At 43.5% G+C, this 24,658-nt stretch overlaps 1 protein-coding gene across 8 annotated transcripts in view; it reads right to left on the reverse strand.

The window, feature by feature from the left end:
• Positions 1–22,705, reverse strand: part of UBR5 (ubiquitin protein ligase E3 component n-recognin 5) — an 81,798-nt gene extending 59,093 nt beyond the window's left edge. For 7 of the 8 annotated variants that reach the window (XM_084282452.1, XM_084282449.1, XM_084282450.1 and 4 more), the window contains exons 1-6: positions 22,362–22,705; positions 5,943–5,987; positions 5,200–5,281; positions 4,937–5,013; positions 4,025–4,144; positions 1,124–1,313 (exon numbers count right to left, since the gene is read on the reverse strand). In XM_084282452.1, coding sequence (XP_084138578.1) covers positions 1,124–1,313; positions 4,025–4,144; positions 4,937–5,013; positions 5,200–5,281; positions 5,943–5,987; positions 22,362–22,423 — 576 coding nt within the window. In that variant the 5' untranslated portion in view covers positions 22,424–22,705. The remainder of the gene's footprint in view (positions 1–1,123; positions 1,314–4,024; positions 4,145–4,936; positions 5,014–5,199; positions 5,282–5,942; positions 5,988–22,361) is intronic. The other variant, XM_084282453.1, reaches the window with a different exon arrangement.
• Positions 22,706–24,658: the final 1,953 nt, after the last annotated feature.

Below are 24,658 nucleotides of genomic sequence, written 5' to 3' on the forward strand. Positions count from 1 at the left end.
CAGAATATTCTCAGAAATGGATTTTGCTTATTTTTTCTATAAAAGTGTTTAAATATGCCAGAATTCTGCCATCAACTGTTATTCCAAAACTAGACCTCCAACCCTGTCTTTTTGACACTGGTTTCTCTTTCCACTGTCCTTAAAGAGGTAGCCATTTCCCCTGTTTTTCTCATCATCCTGTTTCTAAAGGCTCACCTTCAGTGGTTTCTGCAACATTTAAGTTTTTATTAGAAAACTGCAAACACAGATGAAACTTTCTGTGAAAATCTCCCAGCTTTTACTAAGTTCGGAATTCAAAGAGAGACAGGAAGCCACTCTGTCACTGGTGTATCTGTAGATACCAAGGCTGCTAGCTCCTATCTTGTGCCAGCTATGCTATAGGCCACTCAAAGCACGTGAGAGGATTATCTTCAGCCTAGTAACTAGCATCTGTATTCTACATGTAGGCCAGCAACTTGGTTTGAACTAAGAATTAAAATACATTCATTACATTTTCCTTGAAACAGAGAGAAAAATGTTGTTTGAACAAACTACTGCATCACATATCACACAACATGAAGTCTATCAGTTTATCCAGGCTTTAGCGCATTAAGATGTAAAAGCAGAACCTGAAAATCATGTTACATTTAACTAAAAAAATTAAGTGGAAGTGTCCACGAAGAAAATGTTTTAGTATTTTTAACAGATTAATTATGTTTAGTGTCCTTCATTTCAATCTAAAATGGGTATCTCCTTTTATCCAACAAGGAAAAAAAAAAAAAAGCCAATCTGCTCCTCCTTCCTTACACTCCCTTAAGAAACTTAACTTTATCATCTACATGCTCGGTACAATTCTCAAATACTTGACCTTCTCACTACATCTTTTATCTGCAAATGAACAACACGCTGCATTTCTCATCAAGACTGAACATACACCTCGCCTCAGTGGGAGTCTGGGAAACAAGAATTCCAATATCCAAAAGTAGCCTGTCATTCACATTACGCATTTCAGAATAAAAGCAATTCAGCTAGAAGAAGTCCATCTTTTCAAATGTACACCATTATTCCTTGGAGAAAATGCAGTACTATTAAAGCACTTTCCTGTCCATATTTTTTGAAAACAAGAAGCTTCTAGCTCACGTACCTGTGAAATGAGTTCCTCTGGAATGACTGATGCTGGAATCACTGGTTGTGGTTGACTCCCCAGCAGTCCAGATCCTCTATCTCGTCCTGTGCGTATAACTCTGGTCTGCCTTCGAGAATCTCGAGCTCCAGCAGATGATCTACCAGAAGATCCTCCTCCACTTCCACCGACCCCTGAACTCCAGCGACTTCTAAAAAGATTTAGAGAGAAGCATGTACTTTATAGCAGCGTATCTGGGGAGATTTCAAGAAATATGGCATCAGTTTTATTAAGAATAACTTGTAGACAGTCTCTGAAAAATACAGGAGATTGACTTCATAGGCAAATGCTATGAAAGTCTCTCTCAAAACTAGTAATATGAACACCAGGTTAATTGATAAACTTCTGAGATACTCTACTTTGGGCCTATGGCTACTGGTGAAATCAGCATCCCCTGCGCTGCAAAGGCATGCATAAACTGACTGAACAAGCAGCTTTTTTAATTTCAGTGAGTCAGTAGGTATGTTCTCCAAAACAGTATCTAAAATTCACATTAAAAGTATGTCACCTGTAGATACAAAAGCTAATTAGGTAAAAATAATTGTCTCACATTTTATAGTTTAAGTTAATTACTAGCATCCTGCTCTTTTCTTCTGACAAGAACCATACGGTTACAGAACTACTCAAGCATCCACCTAAGATGAGGCCCTGTCAGACATCTGCATTTTCAGGACTCTAGCCAGCAACCACACAGACAATAGCCCAATACAAGACACTAAGTAATACAATGAAGGCTTCAGCAAAAAAAATCTTGTCTGATCAGATAGAAAAAGAGCCCACAAAAATAGATAGTAGTGGGGGGGAGGGATATTTTACTTAAAATAAACTAGCTTCTAAAGGCGCGAAAGGGGGCTGAGGGAAGAGAAGTTCTTCCTACACAAAAGTTTCCAATTCAACTCTCAGCATGGAAGATGGGGGTTTAAAGAAAAGCTTACATACTAGATTTTAACACTTAAAGTAGAGAGAAGTATCTGTATTAAGTTATAAACTGTCAGTGACAGACATGAGAGCTCTAACAGTTAAAACTCTATAAATATAACTCATATTCCAAGTGTGTCCTAATTTGATAATTAAGAGTTATCACAAAAACATCTTCTTTAAATTCACACTATACTAACTGTGCATTTTACTACCTCAAGTGAGATCAGATCTGGAGAAACCCACTGACTTAACACATTGCCATTTTCAGATGTTATTTTTAGTGTAACTAAAAGCTAATTAAAATGTGGTTAAAACTTCAAGAAAACTTGAAGAAAAAAAGGTGAAGTATTTAATATCCCTAAAAGGGAAAGGCTTCATTCCTTCACCTCTTTGAGAGGTGAGCACCTTTTGAGAGTTTGGAAATCTACCAATCAACCTCAATACAAAAATGTTGTCTTCATAAAACGTACTTCCCTTGTGTTTACAAAGCTTTCTTTTCATCTGGACTCCTTTCAAGGGGACTTAAATTCGCCTGAAATATTCTAACTTTCCATTATATGACTTTAGCTTAACAGATCTATACTTTCAAAGATCTATGGAGAAAAAAAAAATTATTGGGACACAGCTATTACTACTGAAGCTCCCAAAACCTAAAATAAATACAAAGAGAACTGAAATCTTTCTGCTTATCTACCATTTTTTCCACATCTCTTTGCTGCCCACTAGTATGAAAGCAATCTTCCAAATCCCATGATGTGATCTAAGGATTCCACCACTGGCACATTTTCAGATTCATGTTATTACAGCAAGTACTCCCTTCATTTAACAGAGCAGATAGAGTATCTGCTGTTACTCTGAGTTTGGGGAGTTCTAAAACATGCAAGGGAAAGAACTTAGGAACTCTCCAGGGTTGGTCTCCTGAGCACATAGCTTCAAGTGACTTTAACTCGTTCTGCTCAGACAAAAAACTCAGCACATTCCTAGTCTGAGGAGAAAACCCTACACTTTTGACAGCAGGTTTTTGAACACGACAGTACCAATTTTGCCTTTGAAGTTTAGCAAACAGATTTAGGTTCAGATGCCCAGGTTTCACAGGAAGTTGGGGTACAGGATATCTTTCAGGCAACTGAACCCTCAGTGAAATCAGCTTATGTGGTAACAAACAAGAAATTCACTTTGAAGGAAGAGGTGTAGTTCCCTTTAACAAAACATTCACATGCAGAAAATACAGTTTCTAACAGCAAGTCTCCTTACTGTGGCTAGGAACCTTTGAAAAACATGTTCAACTTCTTATAAAAGCACATAACAAATTCATAGTGATTATGTAAAGAAGATTAATTTACATTGCTATATGAAGGGACACCATCAATTTTAAAGCTAATGATAAAATGTTGAGTCTGTATAGTATATCTAGCATATAGAAAATTTTATAGGTTCTGAATGACAACTTTTTGAAATGTTTCCTTCCTATTACTATGTGTAAGACCCCAAGTAACACAAACCAGCATATTATTTGGGGCAGAGGAGAAGAAAGCAAAATAAAAATGAATACATAAAAGCCCGTAAGTATACATAATGAAGACTACCTGCACAAGTACTCATTTTACTTGATGCCACTATCCTATTAGATAGTTTAAATTGATAGTGTCCCTCCAAAAAAACTGCTTTTCAAAATCAAGTCACTAAAAAACATTCAGAAGAGGACAACACAGCCAAAACAAAGTTATTCTCCACACATACATGAAGAACGCTCCATATCCTAGGTCCTCAAGGGTCACTTGCATATCTGATTTTAACCAAGGTTTTTTATTATACCCTACCTACACAACTGCTGTAATTATACGTTCCCTTATACATACTGCATACAATTTATATATGTGTATACACATATACTCAAATATGGAACAAACAGATTGCAGCCTCAATCCTATCAAAACTTACCCAAGGGTGTTGCCTGCCAGTCTGCCCAGAGTTTCAGAACCAGACAGAAACCATGGGGAGTCACTAGTCCTGCCTGGCCTGGATGTCCTTCCTGCCCCTGAGCCACTGCTCAACTTTGAACTGAAAGTAAAAGATGGTAAATCAGTCACAAAACAATCCCAAATGGGTTAAGAACAAAACCTGGAATCCCAGGTCTAAATTCTCAGGGACTCAGTCTGGTAACATACCAGCTTAAGCAACACCCTTGGGGAATACTCCAAACTAATCTAACTGTATATTAAGAGGTACGCTGAGAAAAGAAAATGGAAAGCATGTCTAACAGATCGTACGTACATCAGCAACCCGTAACAGCACAGTTGCAAGTACACATTAACCTAATTAGTGATTGAGATAGCCACTGTGCTAAGCTTTCAGTTAGTGTATATGTACAAAACGTAATTGCCAGTTGTTCTAGCTGCAGACCTGAGCATGAGTTTGCTCCTTTGATATTAAGCAACATTTTACATCCAAATATGTTAAATAGCCCTATTAAAGAGGACTTACCTGGGCTGAAGAAAATGGATCTAAAAAGTAAGCCTTTCCAGACAAGACCACTTTCAGAGTGGATTCTACGTGGGGCTTAATGCTTTAAGACAGTTTCTTTCCATGATTATTATTTTTGGTGTGGTTTGTTTGTTTCTTTAAGTTAAAGACATCCTGTCTCACTTGTTTTAGAGCCACATCTAGTATTTATTCCCTACACCAGTTTGTCAAGCTAGGCTGTTTGGCTGCATCACCGTAACTATTATGCATTTACTCAAAGTACCCATTCCAAAGGCAATCTAGTTTAAAAACAAAACAAAAACAAAAAAGCAGCCAAGCTGCTTATCCAGTTCAAAGGAATGATTTAATATGAAGAAAAGAGTTTCTTACCCATCATTATTATCAGGTTTACCCAATTCCAATCTGTCTGGCTGAACTGAAAAACCAATCCTGCAGACTCTACCATCCTATATTTAAAAACAAGAAAACCAAGTGTCCAAAATTGAAATTGCAAGACAGTTACAGAAAAAAAAAATACATGCAAAAACATGTCTTTGGTTGCTCAAGAAAGTTTATCAATTTGATTTTTAAAGAATTACTTTTAACTGTATGGTTTTAAGTTTGTTATTTGAACAAATTTTTGAGTAATTTACCTCAAGAAGAAATGCAGCATGATTTGGTCCCACCACACACTGTTTAATAGTAGCCTGTTCCAATACATTCAACGGGGGGTGGCTGAAAACAAAAAGTGAGCAACATATAACATTTTTAAACTTTTCAGGTCCAGAAACAAACAAACAAGCGGCATATGGAAGGAACAATTATAGCAGTGATGGTTACTGATAGAAAAACATTCAAGAATGACTGAAGACGTATATCAGATGAAGCATGTGTTTTTTCTATGTTGTCTTTCCAGTCATTAATCACAGGAATTGCAAAACAAAACATTAACAGATGAAAGAATTATCATTTAATTTGATCATCAATAAACAATAGGGGACACACTTTAACTTAGTCATTTAATATGGAGGGTATTTAATAATTTAATATATCATAACTGAAAACAATATTTTCTTCTATGTGAAGCATTTACGGTGAGGGTGACGGAGTACTGGGACAGGCTGCCTAGGGAGGTTGTGGCATCTCCTTCTCTGAAGATATTCAAGGGCCGTCTGGATGCCTACCTGAGCAGCCTGCTCTGAGGAACCTGCTTTGGCAGGGGGTTGGACCAATGATCTCTGGAGGTCCCTTCCAGCCCCTACAATTCTATGATTCTGAACTTTACTACAAGTACCGAGGCTTTCTAAGGCTATTTCCATAACAGTCCTAGTTCCTGTTGGCATTATTAAAATCACCCTTTCCTAAATTACATGCAGCATCACGTAATACGTCTTACCTGTTTAAATTATATTTGTTCAGCTTCTCTGAAACTTCCCTTAATCTGGAGAAGAAAAAAAAAAGAAACAAGAAATGAAGCCTCTATTGTATAAAACATCCACTTAGCTGGCACATTTACAACACAATTTTGTTTGGTAAGGATACTTCAACATATAACACACTGATTAAACTGAACATCTAATCCCAGATTTAACTATTAACAGCCAACATTCATGACACTACAGCAGGGGACTGAAAGAGCATTATGGCAACCACTTACCACCAGATTTAATCAAGCTTGATCTAAATTCTACCTGATGTTGGGAGACAACATCACAAATGGACGGTGTTCAGCTTCAAGTCAAGTTTTTGTTTGAGGTTTTATTTTATTTTAGAGTTTTACCCTTCCATCTACTACCTTGCTACAACACCCATATTTTCTTGCATTTTTTGTGTTTTGCAACTCGCCACCAAACAAGGTGCCCTGTTACAACCGTTTACAACTTTACACACAAACTAAACAGATGAAGCCATGAGTATTAGTTGTAGATATGTTTCCTTGTACTAAGTTTCAATACACTATTCCACAGCAGACACGATTACCATTTTCTAAAGAATCCAAGTATACGGCACATCAGAGCCAAAAACAGGACAGTAAGTTCCTCAAAACATACGAGATTGAAAAATATGCACAAAAGACAGCACCAAAATGGACAAACAACGAACTCTGACAAGTAGAAAAATAAATTGAAGAAGATTCACTACCTTATATAAGGTTACCTAAAACATCAACTTTACCAAGAGGGAATCTGTCTTTCCCAAAGTACTTCCAACTCACTTTTATGGTATCTCACCAAACAGACGATCAGAACCTGAAATCTGGCCAACCCACATCTGCTTAGAGGATGCAGTGTCCAAAAGCAGAAACCAGCAGTGTAACTTCTGCCTTTATCACTCGCTGCCTTAGAAAAGATCATCCCTGAGCAGCAAAGATCCCCTCATAATAAAAGGGGAAACTCTGGCTCCCGTCTTCCCGAACGTGAGAAGGGATCTGAAAAAGCCCCTGAACAGCTTCCAAATTTAGCAAGAATATTTGTATTATAGAGACTAAATCAAGAGATGAACCCTGTGAATAAAGAAAGATCTTCCTAATAAAGTAAATAAAATCCTATCCTGTTTTTGCCAGGTTTATCCTAGTGTTTCACAGATCATCTTGATCAGCATCCCCTTTGTAATTAGACAATTGATATCGATGGAAATAACTCTGATACAAGCACAAGGCGAAAAGACCACTGTGAAAAGAGAGCAGGAAGGGGGTGAACGTGCTTAGAGCCAGCCTTGGCTATCCCAGCCACGCTGCTGTCTGTAAGGAGGCATTTTACCATCCGCATTTGCGGCCGCAGCTACTTCACACAGGAAAGTATTACGGTTCTTTGAAGGCCACCCACAAAAGGAAGATACAGACCACAAGCTTCACATGCAATAGGTACAGAAGGTACCCCGTAAGAGTGATTTACTGTGGAAGAACACCAAATGAAATCCCAAAGATGAATGTTATGTAGCCCACAGCACACTGTAAGGCTCTGTGAAGCCAGCAGGGTCTGCTGCATAATACGAAGGTTAAACATCGCTGAATCTTCACGTCTTAACTGTGTTACCTAACAGTTCCCCAGGAATCTGGAGCAGTGTTCCATTAACACTACTCCTCTTAGCCAACACGAGTGGGAAATCCTACCTTTAAGGTCACTGCACTGACTGTAAGGAAAGCTGGCAGCAAACAAGGCAGCACTGCACTGGAATCGGTACTAGGCTGGTCTACGAGCAACATTTAAAGCTTCCTTATCTGAGTTTTAGTCATGCTCAGCCTTTGCGACAGAAAAAGACAAATTTTTGAATTTGTAAGAAATCACATTGCTACTTATTAATGAAGTGTCAGGGAATCAGCACACTCCAAAAGCTGAGAGCTGTGCACTCTGTGAAACTCAGTGATGCCTGTCTGAAGGGAGTAGGTCTACCTGCAACACAGATCAAGAGATGGGGCATTATTGAGAAGAGGCTGCTGTCAACATCTACAGGGGGAGCAGAGAAGGTTATATGCTACAATACTGGAAGTACCAAACTTGCAGAAATCCGTCCATCTCTTACACAGCTGCTGTAACAGCAGTTACCAAGTACGGCTTTGAGGCCTGAAGATCCAGACTCGAATTTGACACAGAGCACGAGTAAGAAAAGGAGCAGTTTGGTGCTGTCCCTGCTGAGCTGCTCCATTCATCCCCATCCTCCTCACTCGTGCTGCCACCAGTATCTGTGCTAACACCACAGTCACTGAATTAAAGCAGCTGAAAAATACAAGTAAAGCAGAAAGATGTGTTCATACAGTATGTGCAGAGAATATGTTCAGGCAAATAAAAATTTTAAATGTGTATTTTTATTTTTAAATAAATGTTTCCTGCAGCTATCCCTGTCTCCTTGCATGATATTGTGCTGCGGGTCCTCTGCAGGACAAATACTAGACCTGCCTTTAAGATCAGGCTGATCTTGACAGTGGGATTCGATAATTCCTACTGACGATGCACCAGAAGAAGAAACAAAGGCAGAGCCAATTCAATCAATTCTTGCATTAAGGAATGCCAACACTGAGACCTTTTATTCGGTTTCTTTCTGTGGTTAAAAACTCACCTCTGATGTGAATGGCCAGAGAGGTTAAGCTTTTAAAAAAAATCTCATTAAAGGCAATTAAACCATTTCAAAGGATAAAGTCGGAAGCACCATGTATTTCACTTACAAGTGGATTTTGGGGGAAACACACTAGACAAAAAGTTCAGTGATGATGGTTTCTGTGTTAAGAAACACATTAAGTATCCCAACCAAAATTCATGCAAAATCAGTTGTGAGGAGAAACAAGTCAATTTATCCAAGCTCCAGCCCAAAAGGGATTTCTTTTATTTCAATTTTAGCAGCTAGAGCTTCTCCGAACTGATGAGAAAAGAAAGGAGCTGTGCTCTAACTACACAATCAAAGAGGCTCCAGATCAGGATTACAAGAGCTCAGACTTCACAAGTGGCAGATCCATGCATCAGAAGGTGTTATTTCTCTCCAAGTCCACTTACTTACACTTTGAGAGTTTATCTAATGAGCCATCCTTCTGCCTTGTCTTGCTGTATAAAGCCAAGTAAAGCTCAGAAATGGAAGAGAGCTGAAGAGCAAACTCAATCCAAAGCACTGAGTGCTTTACAGGAACACTGAACACTTCAAAGCGATTTCAGCCTACTCAAACAAGCGCTTAAAATCCACCACATTAGCAAAACGCTGTTTCACAACTTCAATCCAATTTGTAAGAATGGAAGTTTTCTGTTTTAAATTAGGCAGGCTGTCCAAGAAGTTTATTTATTAAGATATTGTAGACTTCCAGGGCACGTGTTCACCATGCTCAGCTTCCAAAGGACGTACCTGGCCAGTCACCCTCCGGGAATACTCATCCTTCATGAGCACTTCCAGCACACCAGGAACAGCTCACAGCACCACAAACCCACCAGAGGAAATAAGCAGGACTTTTACTGCTCTAAAACCTCAGAATTGTTCAATGTGTCAGAAAGCTCAGTCACAAGAAGAAACACACACCTACATTTTCTGTCCTCACTGAAAATCTGCTGGCAAGTAGCATAAAAGCATGGTGCACTGTAAACAGAAATCTCACCTGGTAACTGTAGGAAGATTTGCATAGTTTTCCCCTCATAAGCTTATTTACTGTTGAATAACAGCAACAAAAAATATTTCTAGGTGCTGGTATCTAATCTGCATGTTTTGCGGTTTTACTCAAATAATAGTGCTTTTGGCCCATCTATTTAAAAGAATGAAAATAAATTCCACCGTCTCAGAGATGAATTTCTTTGCTGCCATAAAGCAAGCTGCTTTCCATTTGACTTTGCAGCTTCCAACTAAATTTTTAAATGTCAGCTAGGTCTTTAAAGAGCACACAGTAAAAATCACTGAAGCGAAACAACCCAAACAAAGGATTTAACTACGGAGATGTAAAAGAAGATGTGAACATGCTGCATGTCTCCAGAAAGAAGGAAGCCTTTCTGTACTTGTCGAGGAGCGCTGCAGAGTCCCAGACATGGTATTTAGATGATTCTCTCGGATTTTCTTTCCTGAAGTTGCTCCTTTACAGCCATAAAAAGCTCTTCATGCACTCTGAACAAGGTTAAGCTATCAGGCAGGGCCACACTGTAAGGGCTTCCCTAACCTCAGCGCCACGTGGTGACAGCAAGGGTTAGAGGAGGAAAAGGAAAGGGACATCTAAACTAATGGGTGTGATGAACCACTCCAAGTAGAGGAATGCAAAATTGAATTAACGTAGCCCTGATTGCCACACCAAATCTTTGAAATGCTGCAGCTTCATAAAGAGGCAGCCTGCCACAGTTCCCGTACCAAATGCCCTACTCATGGCACAGAAGAAATAAGGGTGAAAGATCTCCACCAAGGAGCAAGGGGGTGGCAGAGCAGAGGTGCGAAGGCAGGGACCGACCCCGGATCACTGAAATAAAGCCATCAGACACCAAAGTTGTGCCACTCACAGTAATCGGCTGCAGCACAGCCCACGTGCGGTTCCGCTGTCCTCGCTCCACTCCCAGAAACGAGAGAAGCACTCAGCCATTGCGTACTGCTCAGGAAACCTCCGAGCTGCAAATTGTTATCACACAAACTGTTATCGCGCGGAAAAGCATCACTGGGTGTTTTTTCATAATCCTTCTGTCATCCAGCGCTGGTCACTGCCACAAGCAGGAAGAAAACAAGGCTGCCGAGGGGCCCGGCTAACAGCTAGTCTGTATTCTGTCTCCGGGGCCTTACAGAAAATGGCTCCCAAACCTGATTATCCAGGACTGTCAGTTTGATGGATAAAGGCAGTGCTGATGGTTTAATAACCCGCCCTGGAACAACGGTACCACACGGCGCTGAGTCAGTAAGCGCTAACAGAAAGCTAATGTGGCAAACAGCGAGCAGATGACTCCCTCTGAGGTCCCTGCAACACCACTGGGAAGCAACTCTGCTGAGGGCAGAAATCTGGGGGGAAGAGGGGGCAGATACACCACAGGTGATGCTGTCACCCAGAGGGGCCTCGGCAGGCTGGAGATGGGCTGCCAGGAACCTCAGGATGTTCAAAAAGAAGTGCAGAGTCCTGCACCTGGGGAACAGAAACAACCCCAGGCAGCAATACTCGCTGGGGGCCATGCTGCGGGAAAGCAGATTGACAGAAAAGGACCTGAGGATCCTGGGGGGCACCAAGTTGAACAGGGGCCAGCAGTGCGTCCTTGCAGCAAAGGGTAATTAGGAGGAATGGTGCCAGGAGGTCAAGAAGGGATCCTTCTCCTCTAGTCAGCACTGGGGATGTCACACCTCGAGTGCTGTGCCCAGTGCTGGGCTCCCTCAGTGCAAGAGAGACACGGACACACTGAGGACAGCCCAACAGAGGGCCTGAAGCCCCCCTCCTGTGAGGAGAGGCTGAGAGCTGGGACTGCTCAGCCTGGAGAAGAGGAGGCCCAGGGGATCTCATCACTGTCTGTACATCCAGGACAGGAGGCCCTGGGCACAACCTGGCCCCCAGGAGGCTCCCCCTGAGCACCAGGAGCCCTTCTGTGCTGTGCGGGTGACGGAGCCCTGGCACAGGCTGCCCAGAGGCTGTGGGGTCTCCTCCTTGGAGCCCTTCAGCAGCCGCCTGGACGTGGTGCTGGGCACCCTGCTCTGGGTGTCCCTGCTTGGCCACGGGTGGCACCGGCTGGCTCCAGAGGGCCCTGCCGGCCTCAGCCACCCTGGGATTGTGAGGAGATTTTCCTTTCAGGACACTTGAAGGATCAATCATCAGCAGGATGATTTTGTCACTGAAAAGCCAGGAGTTCTCATTTTGCTGTAGGGGCAAATTCCTGCAAGGACAGTGGCTTAGAGGAAAAAAAAAATACACTGAGGAGTGTGAGAACCATTTGAGAAGTAGCATTTAGACAGAACAAAAATACTCATGGGTACTAAGATATCCAGATGGAGTTACTCTACCGAGAAAAAACCCTCCAGTAGGACCAGGGAACAGCCACCTGTTGGACTTGTGAGAAGCAGCACAGGTTTGCCTGAACTCAATGCCTCTGATTAATGATGAGTTTCCTAGATCTGACTGACCAGTTCCTCTAGTTCAAATCTACTTAGCCCCTTTCCTCATATTTATCATTGATGTGACACCTGAGAACATGACCTTCCGAAAAATAACTGCAAAAAGTGCAAAGCACGGCCATAAACTAGCTCGAGAGGAGCAGAAGGTCAGTCACACTTCTTCAACAAGCAAACACCCCTGCCCTAAAATAGCTATGGCCCAGCACAGCCCCCTTCTGCTAACAGCTGTAATAAAAAGACCGAATACAAACAGAAAGAAATCAGAAGTGGTAAGATCCTGACAGGAGCTGCACACCTACAGGTGTTGGTATTTAGTACGGTATTCAGAGGACTTTGTAGGGAAGTAGACATCGATCTGCAGGTTGCCTCGATGCCTGGGAGTTTCTGTGGGGCGAAAAAAAGGAAAGACTCACGCTACAGGAGAAGGAATAACATCGGATTGAGGCAAATTCAGTGACAGCAGACTTCCAAAAACATGGGGTGTGGATTCAGGCAACACAAGACAGAAATCTGTTGTCTCCTGTAGAATGCATCAGGTCATCGTTTCACGTTGCCAGGCTCTGTTCACCTGCACAAAGTCCCTGTAGTTGCTCCGAATTTCTGTTTAACATTTAGCACGAGGCCTTTTCCTCAGCCAGAAGGCCATTAAAAGCTCAACCACTGAAGCAACTCCCTCAGCTGGGTGTGAGCTCCCCATCTTAGGACAATGCAAGCTGTAAACTATTCAGTTACCCGTCATTTCAGCAAGCAAATCCTGCCGTGACAGTACAATGTGGAGTGGGAATTCAGAACCTCACGGTTTAATTCAAGGATACTTGAAAAACATCCACTTTAAATAGCAGGAGGCAGTATTGAAACGTTCAGAAACGTGCAACTGCTGCCTACCAACACGTGGCTAGGAAGCTACCAAAAATAAATACCTGGTTAGTGTAAAATACTAGGATTTTTTTGTGTCTGGTGGTGTTAGATTGCTAAAGGTCCTTCAAGAGTTCCTTATGAGCCACCACAGCGGCTGCGTATTTACCACCATGGAGGCTTAAAACCAGCACAGCCAGATTCTGGGCCGACTTGTGGCTTCTGTGGGAACCCAAGTCATGATCTCTGCACCCTTGCATTAAGCTTTTTGAAGCCATGATCACTATGTGCAATGTCAGACAATGAATGGCTTTTGATAAGGACATTCAAATGCTAAAAAAAAAAAACAAAAAAATTAAGGTAAAAATTTGTTGAATTTTTAAGTACTTTTTGTCTTGGCTAGTTGTAGCGCCATGGAAGGACAATTTAGTAAGTCCAGTCCTTTACTTGCCAATTCCTCATATTTGAAGGCCTAAAACCTTCAGCCAAAACTCTGGTGCCACAGCAGGACCTGCACGCTGCATTCCCAAGTTGCTAAAAACTGCCTTTAAAAACCATGAAGCTCTCCTCACGCTGTACTTTCTTCTACCAAACACGCAACTTCAAAACCTTCCCCTCAGTCACTGTGTCTTTGATTTAGGTAGGAACAGAACGAGACCTGGCAAAGGGAATAGAAAGCAAGCACCATGCCAGAAAAACAAGAGCCAAATCGCTGTCAGATGCACACCGTAGGCAAAATAACTCAAAAGAAAACCCAACTTTTGAGGCGCGGAGCTCCTCACAATACCTTTTTTTAATTTTTTTTCCACTGCTGAAAACAGATTTGCTCTTCTCCATCTGTCTGTACCGCAGCCACAAAACTCCAGGTGCTTCCCCTCAGCCTAACCAGCATTTTGGTTCCCCTGCGAGAGCTCCTGAAGCAGCACGCTGGGTACCTCCTACTTCACGTTTTGCCTGCGGCCATACTATTTCAGGTAACAGACCTGCCCGATGCTGAGCCACAGGGGAACGAAACAACGCTCCGGCTGCTCCTGCCCAGCCAGCACAGGGCAATCCCAGGCATGGTGTGCTCTGCCTACCTGATCTGACCCCGCAACTGCAAGGTTTGCATCACTGGAGTGTTATTCAGGTCCTTTACATCCCTGTTCTGGAGATAGGTTTTGCCAAAGTCAGCAAACTGCATAAGTAAGTGGGTGAAGGGGAGACAGACACTGTAATTATTATGATTTTAAGTATGGTCAAAGCTGAACGCAAGAGTTTTGACAACCTTAAGAGACAGATCTTCGTCATTAAAGGTCAGACAGCAACCTAGTTCTATGAAAAGCTTTTTTTCAAGAAAAGTATTAAAAGCAGGAAGTCCTTTTTTCCAAGAACCCTTATGGATATTTACTAGTTAGAAAATAAATGCATCTCTGATCATTTCCAGGATGGACAGAGAAAAGCAGAATGCCATGTTGTAAGTAAAAGAATAAACACTGAGATATGTTCAAGCAAAATTATTTTGCAAGATGAAAGAGTAAGGTTTAGGTCTCTCATTCAACTACATTCACATGGGTAACTATTTTTCAGTCACATTTTTGGTAAAAAACAGCGTAGCAGAAATATTTGTCTGTAAGTCTATGTCAGAGTCCATATATTTAAGATCCATCTTGAAAAAAATGAGATCCATCTTTGAGAAAAAATGCTGTTTTAACACAGGCTTGGCTTGAACCAGTCCACTACTACTTCTACACAGCATGAAAAAAGACAAAAATGAGAATCCAGCTTGAGCTAGAGATGATGGCAAACACGCTGCAGAAAGCAATGCCACAAAACCCTGCGCACAGAGCACCCAAGTTTCTTTTGGGGCTATTTTCTAGCGAATTGGCAAAGTGCAGCTGTACGGGTATCATCATCCCAGAATACGCAAGATATTTCTAAATATCCACAATGCTGATGAGAGTGTGTGAAAGAAAAAAAAAAGAACAGCCCCCACACAACCAAACAAAACACACCCCCCTCTAATGTTTTGGGGGTTTGTTTTGTTGTGTTTTTTTTTTTTTTCTTTTTTTTTTTTTTTTGGTCTGAAGACATCAATTTCTTAGGATTGTGAACCCCCCCAGCAGCCTCCGTACTCTCATCTGTTGAGTTGCATTACTGATGTCACAAATGGAGCTGGCAGACCTCGCGGCTGGCAATAAAACAGCAGTGACAGTTCGTAGCTCCAACACGGCCGCCTTCCAAAATAGCATTAATCAGCTGAATGTTTTCAGTTTTTAGACCACATTCTTTATGAAAATGCCATACTGTAAAGTTAAATCAGAAACACAAAGGAGCGGAGCTATTTCAGAACATCTTCTCTGATACAAGGTAGTAACTGGCTTACCGGAGAAGAAAAGCTGCCCAAAATAAAATTGCAGAGAGCACGCATGTAATCTCTTTTGGGATGCGAATTATTTGAGAAGTCTCCAAGAGACACCTTATGGCGTAACATTAATGGGCTCGGGATGACAAAAATAGGCGATGAGACAAAACACAGAATGCTGTGTTAAAGAGCATTTTTAGCACTGCAACAAAATCTTGCTGGGGTGTTGAAAATGGGTGGCAAGTTCACACTCAGAGCTTTTCTGTACCGATACGATTTAGTACTGTAAAGCATGCTGCGCTTTAAGGCACAGCAGCGAAGATTTTCTGGAAGACAGGGTGAAACATTTACTGTCACCAATTTTGCTGGCAGCGGCAATGAGAGTTTCGAGAGGTAGGCAAAGATCTCAAAGACAGCAAATTCAGTGCTTACATCACTCCTCAACGGGATCCAAGCCAGTTATGTTACAGAAACGTGGATGCCCACTGTGTCCACCTTACAACCCTCTGCTCACTTCTTCAGCATGTCTGCAGTGCGTAGGACTGGCAAATCTCATACCTCTGTGTGACCGAGGCAGTACCTGTTCTCTCTCAAAGATACAGAAGAGCTCTTTAATTTGAAACAGAGCAGTTAATTTTCCCTGGAGGGGAAGGGTAAGAGAGAAAAAGGCAGTATTGGTTGACTTTTTTTTTTTTTCTTAAAGCAAAGACTTTTTAAGAGTATAGAAATTATGATTAAAATAATACTACGCTAAGAAAAACGAAGAGCTTAAGGTCTGAAAGCTGGGTAATTGTTGCTGTAGCAGCCTTATCAATGCTGTGACCATCCTCACTTACACTGCCAGGCTCACAGTATTGCACAAAAACACCTTAAAATTTTCTATTTTCATGCTTAATTCAATACTTTTTTCTCCTAACTGTTCCCTCCCCATGTAAAATCTTCCAGCCACTGCAACCAGGCCTTGTTCCCACGTTCTCCCTGGGGCACGTACAGGTGCCCACTGCTGCAGTCTTCTACGTGAAGTTGTTACTAAGAGCCAGTCTTTACTGGGCTTCACTGAATTTAAGTTTAAAAGACGTAAATTTGTGCAGCAGAGAAGCCCAAGTAGTTTTTCTGCCTGGTTTTATCTCAGTTAAAGCAGCTTTTTAGTGGATGCAGGAAAAGGCAGAACTCTCTATAGGGAACACCTTGCAAATTTAACTACCTAGGCAGCCGTCAGTGCACTCACTGCAATCAAAGCTGCTTTGAAGTCCCCTCCCCTTCTTGATGCAATTTTCAAATGCGGACTGCAGCCCGCTTCATTTAAGCCAAGGACAATTAACCGTGCCGTAACAGTAAAAACAGAGCTCTGGCACCCTGCAAAGCCTGCCACGATTAGGTACATCCCTCTTTTTTTCCCTCAAGTGTTAAGTAACTTCTGACACGGTGTAATTGGGCACTGAACAGTTATCTGCTCAAACTTTAGAAAGTTTAAGGAAGAACATGTAATATGCACTGATTAAAGCCATATGGCTTAATTACATATTTATGACAGACATCTTGTTCTAGCTGCCACTGAGAATACTTTTGTAGTATTTAATAAACACATTCTGTACCAAAGTTACCCTAAAAGTATGCTGTTGCAGGTTGAAAGCTGTAATCAAAGAACTAGAACATAAATGTTGTTGACTGATACCGAAGAAAACTAAGAGTTAAAAAGGTTTTCTTGCAGCTGTCATGCACTGCTCTCCTTAAAATACAACTATTCAGATGTGATCCCATTAATCTTACTTAATTATCGATCTATTCAACAAAAATACCCAAACTCCACAGCTGATGTGAAAAGGGAAAAGAGACAACGGTTGTGCCCCAATTGCTATTTTACCAAACTCCTCGTGACCGCTCACAGCCACTCTCATCTCGGATCACTCGCACTACAGTGTCACATTACAGTAGCCAAAATAAACTCGCTGCTTTCAAAATGGAAGGACCTCAATCCTGCTTCCTCTTCCCTCCTACACTCCCTCGTACAGCACTTTTTAAAAATGCTTCTTTTTTTTTTTTTTTTTTTAAACCCATATATTCTGATGCTCACCCACCCAGGAACATCTGCTGGCCTATGGGTAAGGAATCTCAGACAATCAATCAGATACGAAAAGTTAATTGGCTCATAGGAAAATTTTCAACAGCTAGTGAAAAATTGGCCTTGGAAGTATGTGTATATGCAATTTAAAGTTTTTGAGCTGTTTTAACAGAAGTTCCATTAGTCAGAGGGCAGAAGCAACCACGTTTCTATTTATTAACAAAATCAGAATCAAGCTGCCTAAAAACAAGAAGTCTGATCTTGGATTTCTTATTCTGATCTACTGAAGAAGGTCTCACATATTTAAGAAAGTAAACCTGCAGGCAGAATTTCTACAGAAGATACTAAATTGATTAATAAATGAAGATACTAAATTGGACTGAAGATGATGCTCAGCCTCCCAAATCATCACCCTTAAATAACAACATAGAAATAAAGAGATGAAATCTTAATGCCCTGCTTCTTAATGTGTGAACCATGTTGGTGGTACAAACCATTTGACACACCTAAAAGCTTTCATTTAAAAAAAAATAAATAAATCAGCACATCTCCGATTACTAAAGTCTCATGGAGCAACCAACTCCCAGAACCCAAGCACTACGTTAGCGATGGTTTCCCTGTAATCAAACCTCAGTCCATCCATCTCTGGTTGAGGCAGGCTGACTTCAGCTTTGCTACAATAGATTAGGAAACGGTTTAAAGCACGCCAAAGTAAATCACTTGAGCTACAAGTATGCGCACAGAAGGCTGCAGTGCCGCGTGCAGCTCGGAGGTTTTCTATTTCAAACCAAGCCAGATGATCCCTTCTCCCCCAGCCCTGAGCAGCAACGAGGAGTTTATGCTGGGGCTGCCTCCTCGCCGGGAGAGGACGGGGTCTCCCAGGAGGCCGGTGGGTGTAGAGGATGGAGCTGTGGGCTACCCAAAGCCTCGTTACCGGGCGCATTCCCTCCCCATGTGCAGTTCCTGCAGGCGTTCGGGGCCGGGACAGCAGCTCCACATCCCCGCTGGCTCCCCGCGCAGAACCGCACCACGCCCTGCCCCAGCTCCGTCCAGCAACATCTGCTGGGGATTTTTAACCGATTTGCTCATCAGGAAAGGCAAAGAAAGGGGAAGAATCGGCCGGAGCAGCAGCCCACACAGCCACTGCTCTCTTACCCATCACCGTGCCAATGATGCTTTCGTGCACGTGAGCGAGGAGACACAGACCAGAAGGACACGTCCTTGCCAGGTGCTTTTTCTGTAGAAATTGGTTGTCGGAGGGTTTTAACATGGATGTAAAGCACCCTAGTTAATTTTACTTATTTTAGGCCATGCCTAAACTGAAGCGTTCAAATAACAGAGCAAGGCACTGAACATACTAAGGCAAAACAAACTCCCTTAGGAGCAGGAGATCCCTTCCTTTCCCCAGCACGACTGCAGGCAGGCACTCACTGCAGCTGCGAGTGAACTTTGTCACATCACTCGCTTCACGCAGCCCACTGTGAGAGAACTGACTGCGTGCCACTCACCTGAACTGCAAAACACTCCCTCTTTAACCACATTCACCGGGGCTCATCTTCACAGGGGAAGAAAGAAAGGACATTACCCATACATCAATAATAACCACTTCAAAAATGACATCTTCCCCTATCTGTGCCGCCACTTCAATGGCTTAGCTGACGGTAATTTTCTTAGTGCAAGGTAAAAACACAAAGCAAAGCCTCCAGACAAGCCCCATCCCCAACGGGGAGTTCGTCTAGGGAAAGCCACGAAGCGTAACGCGAGGAGCACGGCTCCCGTTCCACAGAGCAGCAGGTTGAGCTGCTCCTGGGAGGTTTCCTAACAGCCACGAAATAGTTATTGGCTGCGGTTACACCCACTTCCTACCCAACATAAAAATTAAAAAAAAAAAACTAACATTTTCTAAGACAGAGCTATCGATGAAGTTGGGTGTTAAGCTTCCTTTACAAGGCACAAAGTCTCCAACTCTGAAACATACCTGGAGTGGGGTGGATAACCCATAAAATATATTTAACACACACTGCAGTAGAAGCTGGGCTTCTCTTTTTCAGAGGTAACAGCAATTATTTACAACCCAAATACTTCACAGAGCCTTACTGCAGGCCATACCTGATATTTCTCCCACTAAACTTTTCATATTCACTTTGCAGAGAAATGGTTCAGGGGAAGAGCTCCAAGTTGCCTACCTTCCTAAATAAACTTAGAGGAAAAGGTTTAATTACTTTAGCTCATCCAAAACGAAAGTTCAGCCTGTTACCCATTTCAAAAAGTGAAATCTAAGACAGCTTCAGGAGTAAATATAACCTTGGACTCGGTGAGCTTTCTCCAGCACACCTAGCTTCCAGACATCTGGATGAGCACCACGGAGAAGCCAACATCGCTTCAAGTAATTTGAGAGAGGTCTAATAACTACCACTAAGGCAGAGCATTAAGTGTTCTCAAAAATACTAGTTAAGCACTTTCCGATGGTGCGCGCCCGCGTTTGGGAGCCTTCCCAATTATTCGCGGTTCTACAGTTACTTTTTCTTCTGCTCTTCAGTGCTGTGCTGCTCTCCGAGTCGCTGCTGAGTAAGAGGGGTAACTAGAGACACTGAAAATAGAGTGAAAACTGCAGAACGGAGCAACACAAACTGCACCAAATCAAACTGAGAACAGCTACTTCCTCGCGTTTTGGAGAGCATAGCAGCACTTGAAGAAAAGGATGCTTTCCAAACACAACCTGTCCACTGCAGACATCCACACTGATTACTGCTAAGTGCAGCGAGTACTTTCGGATAAAAACTCACACCAGGACTGCACTAATAAATCCCTTGTGCTTTAAAATGTGATTACTGCACTCCTGAAAGCAATACGGCCGACCACGTTCGACGCACGCTCCTAATGAACACGCACAACACAGAACTAGAGCCCCAAAATCGGATTTTGAGCAGCAATTATCATGCTGAATGGAGACAGAAAAAAAGCAATGGGGAATACCGACCACGACCTGCAGCGCGGCCTCAAAAAGCCTACGGAGGGCAAGGAGGGAAAGAAACAGAGACTGGAGATGTTCCAGGATTCCAACTTCCATGTGTATATGATGTGAAAATTCATTCAGCTGTCCTGATCCTAATCTCTATTGACAGAACTGCAATAGGCAACAACGCTGATAGAATTGAGCTGGCATTTGCAGCACGTCCACGGGCACCTCAGCCCCATTTCTGAACCGTTCCTGTTTCCCTGCCCTGCAAGTTCTGGTGCGCAGCTACCACGCTTCTCGTGAAATGATGTTTACCAAGCGGAAATTTATGACTTGCAGCTCAGATTGAGGGGCCGCTTGATTTTTTCAGAATAAGTCACTACTTAAAGGCACTTCTGCAGCCTTCTCCTTCTATTAATTACCACACTTGATGAAGCTTCCTGTATCAAAAAAGCTGCTGCAATGGCGAGAAACAGAAAATAATAAATTAGGAAGCATTACGGAGACTGAAGGGACACCATGTTTAACAGTAAGTGAAGAAAACGGGTTACATTAAAGAAAAGCCAGATGAGCTCTCTCACTCCAAGCAAAGCACGATAATTACATGCCAAATGCTTTCGAAAGGGCCTACCAACATAAAAAAAATTATAAAATAAAGGGAAAGAAAGAAAGGAAGAAAGACAAAGAAAAACCGCTGGGGTCCTTTTAAGTTTGAAGCCCCAGATCATTATCCTAAATCAAACCAGCACAATGAAGAAGCAGCAGAACTCCTCCTACAGCATCACCTCTCAGCCTGTCACTCTAAAGGAAGATGTATGCCAAATCCCAACGCGTTACTGTGGAGAAAGCCAAACAATCCCTTAGGAATGGGCAGGCCTCCCCAAGGGAAGCGGGGTCCTGCAAAATGCATCATCAGGTTAAGGAAAAAAAAAAAAAGAAACACTCCACGCTGACATGCTTCAAGTCCAGGACATGTTTTATCCTTACAAGTTTCTTTTCCCTCTTTTAAGAGCAGGGGTGATGCAGTTCAGCAGGAGTTTTATCTTTACAATGACCCATTTTCCTCATCGCATGCCCTCAAACCTCTGCTGTGTCTTAACAGAGTTGTCTCAGCACAGCTGGGTCACTTGTCCTAACCCCAACTGCAAACAACAGGGGAAGTGAGCTGGACCCTGACCTATTCTGAAACCCGGCAAGATCACAAAAATCCCTGAGAATATGACCCAAAGCATCCACTTTTTTAAAATTATATATATCCAAAACACTTGTAAAGATTAAATAGCGTTTCTCTACGGATCACTCTTCCTTAGCCAAACTGCAAATAACAGGGGAAGGGAACTGGACCCTGACCTGTCCTGAAACCCACTAAGATCACAAAATATATAATATATATATATATAAATATATTATATGTAATATATAAATATATAATATATAAATATATATATAAAAGCAAGAGCGTGCACTTTTTAAAGTTTTATATATACCTAAAAGACAATCGAAAAAATTAAATAGAGTTTCTTTATAGTGTAAAATACATAATCTCTACCCAGCGATGATTAAAAATATAGATTATTTTCATGCACAACCTTCAAAAGAAATGAAAATCCGCACGTTTCTAAAGGATTTACGGCCAAGAGCAGCAGCGGCGCTTCTCAAGCGCAGCGCACGCTCCGGGCAGACCCCAGGGAAGAGGCGCAGAGCCGCAGCGCTCGCTGTCAGCGCCGCACCGAGCGGGGCAGGAGAGCGGCCTCGCAGCCCGGTTTCCTCCCAGGCCGCTTCCCCTGGGCTCTGCCTTTCCTCCCCGAGCCGAGCTGGCCGCCGGCTTCCCCCGCCGAGCCGCAGGGCAGCGGCGATGCGGCAGCGGGGCCCGCTTTATTATTAAAAAAATAAATATACGATGAGGGGGAGAAGCACAGAGCGCTGAGAGCCCGCGCAGGGCCCCGCACCCCCCGGGAAGGGGCTGAGGGCCCCGGGGGAGGCCTCGGCGAGGCCCTTCCCGGCGGGGCCCAGGCCCTGCGGGGCTCCCCTCCCGCCCCTACCCCCCCCCGGCCCTCACCGGTCATTGAGCTGGTCCTCGGTGCCCGGCAGCGGGTGCACCACGAAGTGGATGGAGGTCATGGTCCGCGCCGCCGCCGCCGCCGCGGCTCCCCCCGGCGGAGGGAGGCGGGCAGGGGCCGGGCACACAATGAGGCGGAGGAAAGGGGGGGGGGGGGGGGGAGGGCCCGCGGCCTCCGGGCCGCCGCCGCCGCCGCCTACCGGGCTCGCCCCGGGGCGCTCGCGGCCGCTCCCCGGAGGCCCCGGGGTGCTGTGGCGGAGGGGCTGGAGGCGAGCGCGGCCCCGGGCAGCAACGGCAGCGGGAGGAGGCTCCGGGCGCGCCGCGCTCACCCACGCGCCGCCATCTTGGCTCCGCCGCGGGGCCGGCTCCGCCTCCGCCGCCGCGCCAGGGAGGGAGGGGAGGGCGGGGCGGCGGCCGGCCCCTGTAAGGAGGGCGCTGAGTGGCGGAAGCGCGGCCGCCGGGCGGCATGGCACTAAGCTCGCCGCTGGTTGGTGGAGAGGGAAGGGGGGGAGGGAGGGGGGGGTGATGTCATGCGCGGGGGACGTGAAGGGCCGCGTGCCCGGGGGGGGCGGGGGGGGGTGAGCGCCCGCCTCGAGTGCCTCGGGGGGGGACGGTGTTATGAGTTAATAAAATAGCCGGTTTTGTAGAAAATATGAAGGAGTCGGGGAAGTGGTCAGTTTTACACGAGGTATAAACAGTCAGGAAAAGCAGGCGCTTCTACACAAAATATGACTGGTCAGAAAAATGGTCACTTTTACACAAAATATGACCAGTGAGAAAAAAGTCACTTCTATGCAAAATATAACCAGTCAGAAAAACCAGCTGCTTCTACACAAAATGTAAGTGGTCAGAAAAACAAGTCACTTTTACACAAAATATAACCGGTCAGAAAAACCAGCCACTTCCACACAATACACAACTAGTCAGAAAAATAGTGACTTCTACGTAAAATATAACCAGTCAGAAAAAACAGCCATTTCTACACAAAATATAACCCATCAGAAAAATGGTCACTTCTACACAAAATATAACGAGTCAGAAAAATAGTGACTTCTACATAAAATATAACCAGTCAGAAAATAGTGACTTCTACACAAAATATAACCAGTCAGAAAAGCAGTCACTTCTACAGAAACTTACACCTTGGTTGGGGTTAAACAAGGTTCTCATCTCATTTATTTTTATTTTTTTCCTTGCTGGTTTTCCAGCTTATTTTTGCATGTTTTCAGGAATTTGGAAAACCAGTGTGGATTTTTTTTTGGCATGCCCCGTGATAATGGTACCAAATAACCCCCCAGCCTAGGTCAGGGAGCTACGAGGCCTCTTTGAGGCCGTGTAGTGGTATTCCCCCCAAATCTGTTCCCAAATGTAAGGACGTAGGTAATTCGGGGACTTGCCATGTTGCAGCCCCCGTTCTTCCCTGGGTTCCCCCCTGGCTGTCAGGAGCCTGCAGCCCTGGGAGCTGAGGAGCTGGTGAAGGATTTTTCTCCAGTGCAGCTATCATTAACATGAGGAAACGGGATAAAAAGCAAATATTACATTGTCGTGTTCCAAGTTTCTTACTCTCAGATACTGTTTCCCCATATGTTCTGCTCTCAGGTGGCAGCAATACTCAAACACGTTTGCGAACACACACAAGACAACCTGAACTACTTAGAGGAGAAATCCAAGCAGGCTGCTGGCAATGCACAAGGCGTGGAACAGGATGAAATCTGTTCTGTACCGGGACAGTGCAGTAGCTGTGCTTTTAAAAACAGGGGAGATCCATGATTTCTTTTTTGTTCAGACAGAACTAGGGGTTTCTGGATGGCTTAGTTCTGCATTTTCTCATAGCAAAGTGTTTGTTTTGTTCTTTTTTCTTTCTTTCTTTCCCTGTTTTGTTCTGCTTTTCTTGTTATTTTTATTTATGGTTTCCCTGAAACATTCCCGTACTTTACTGCAACAGGAGGATCTTCTAAGTTGTCTCGACCTCAGTCATTTTATCAGGATGACAATCTCCTGTAAAACTTCGCATCATGTTTTTTGGTTTTATTCTTACACCACTATTGACTGCTTGCCTTTGGCAGTCATTCCCCTTCACGCTGGACTGTTGGAAGATGGGCCACATCAAGTCCTGCATCCTTGCTGCATCCTTGGCGATGTTTCAAATGCATTGAGTGGGGCTTGGGAAGATCCCGATAACTTACAGTGGCTCTCGGGATCGAGATCTAGTTCTCCAAAGCGCTTGGATTTCCAAGTAACGTGACTTGTTCAGAGGAGTGTTTTTAAGGGCCGGGCATAAGGATGTGATTTCAATT

Source organism: Netta rufina (genome assembly GCF_964035555.1).
Source record: "Netta rufina genome assembly, chromosome: 2".
Taxonomy (NCBI): Eukaryota; Metazoa; Chordata; class Aves; order Anseriformes; family Anatidae; genus Netta; species Netta rufina.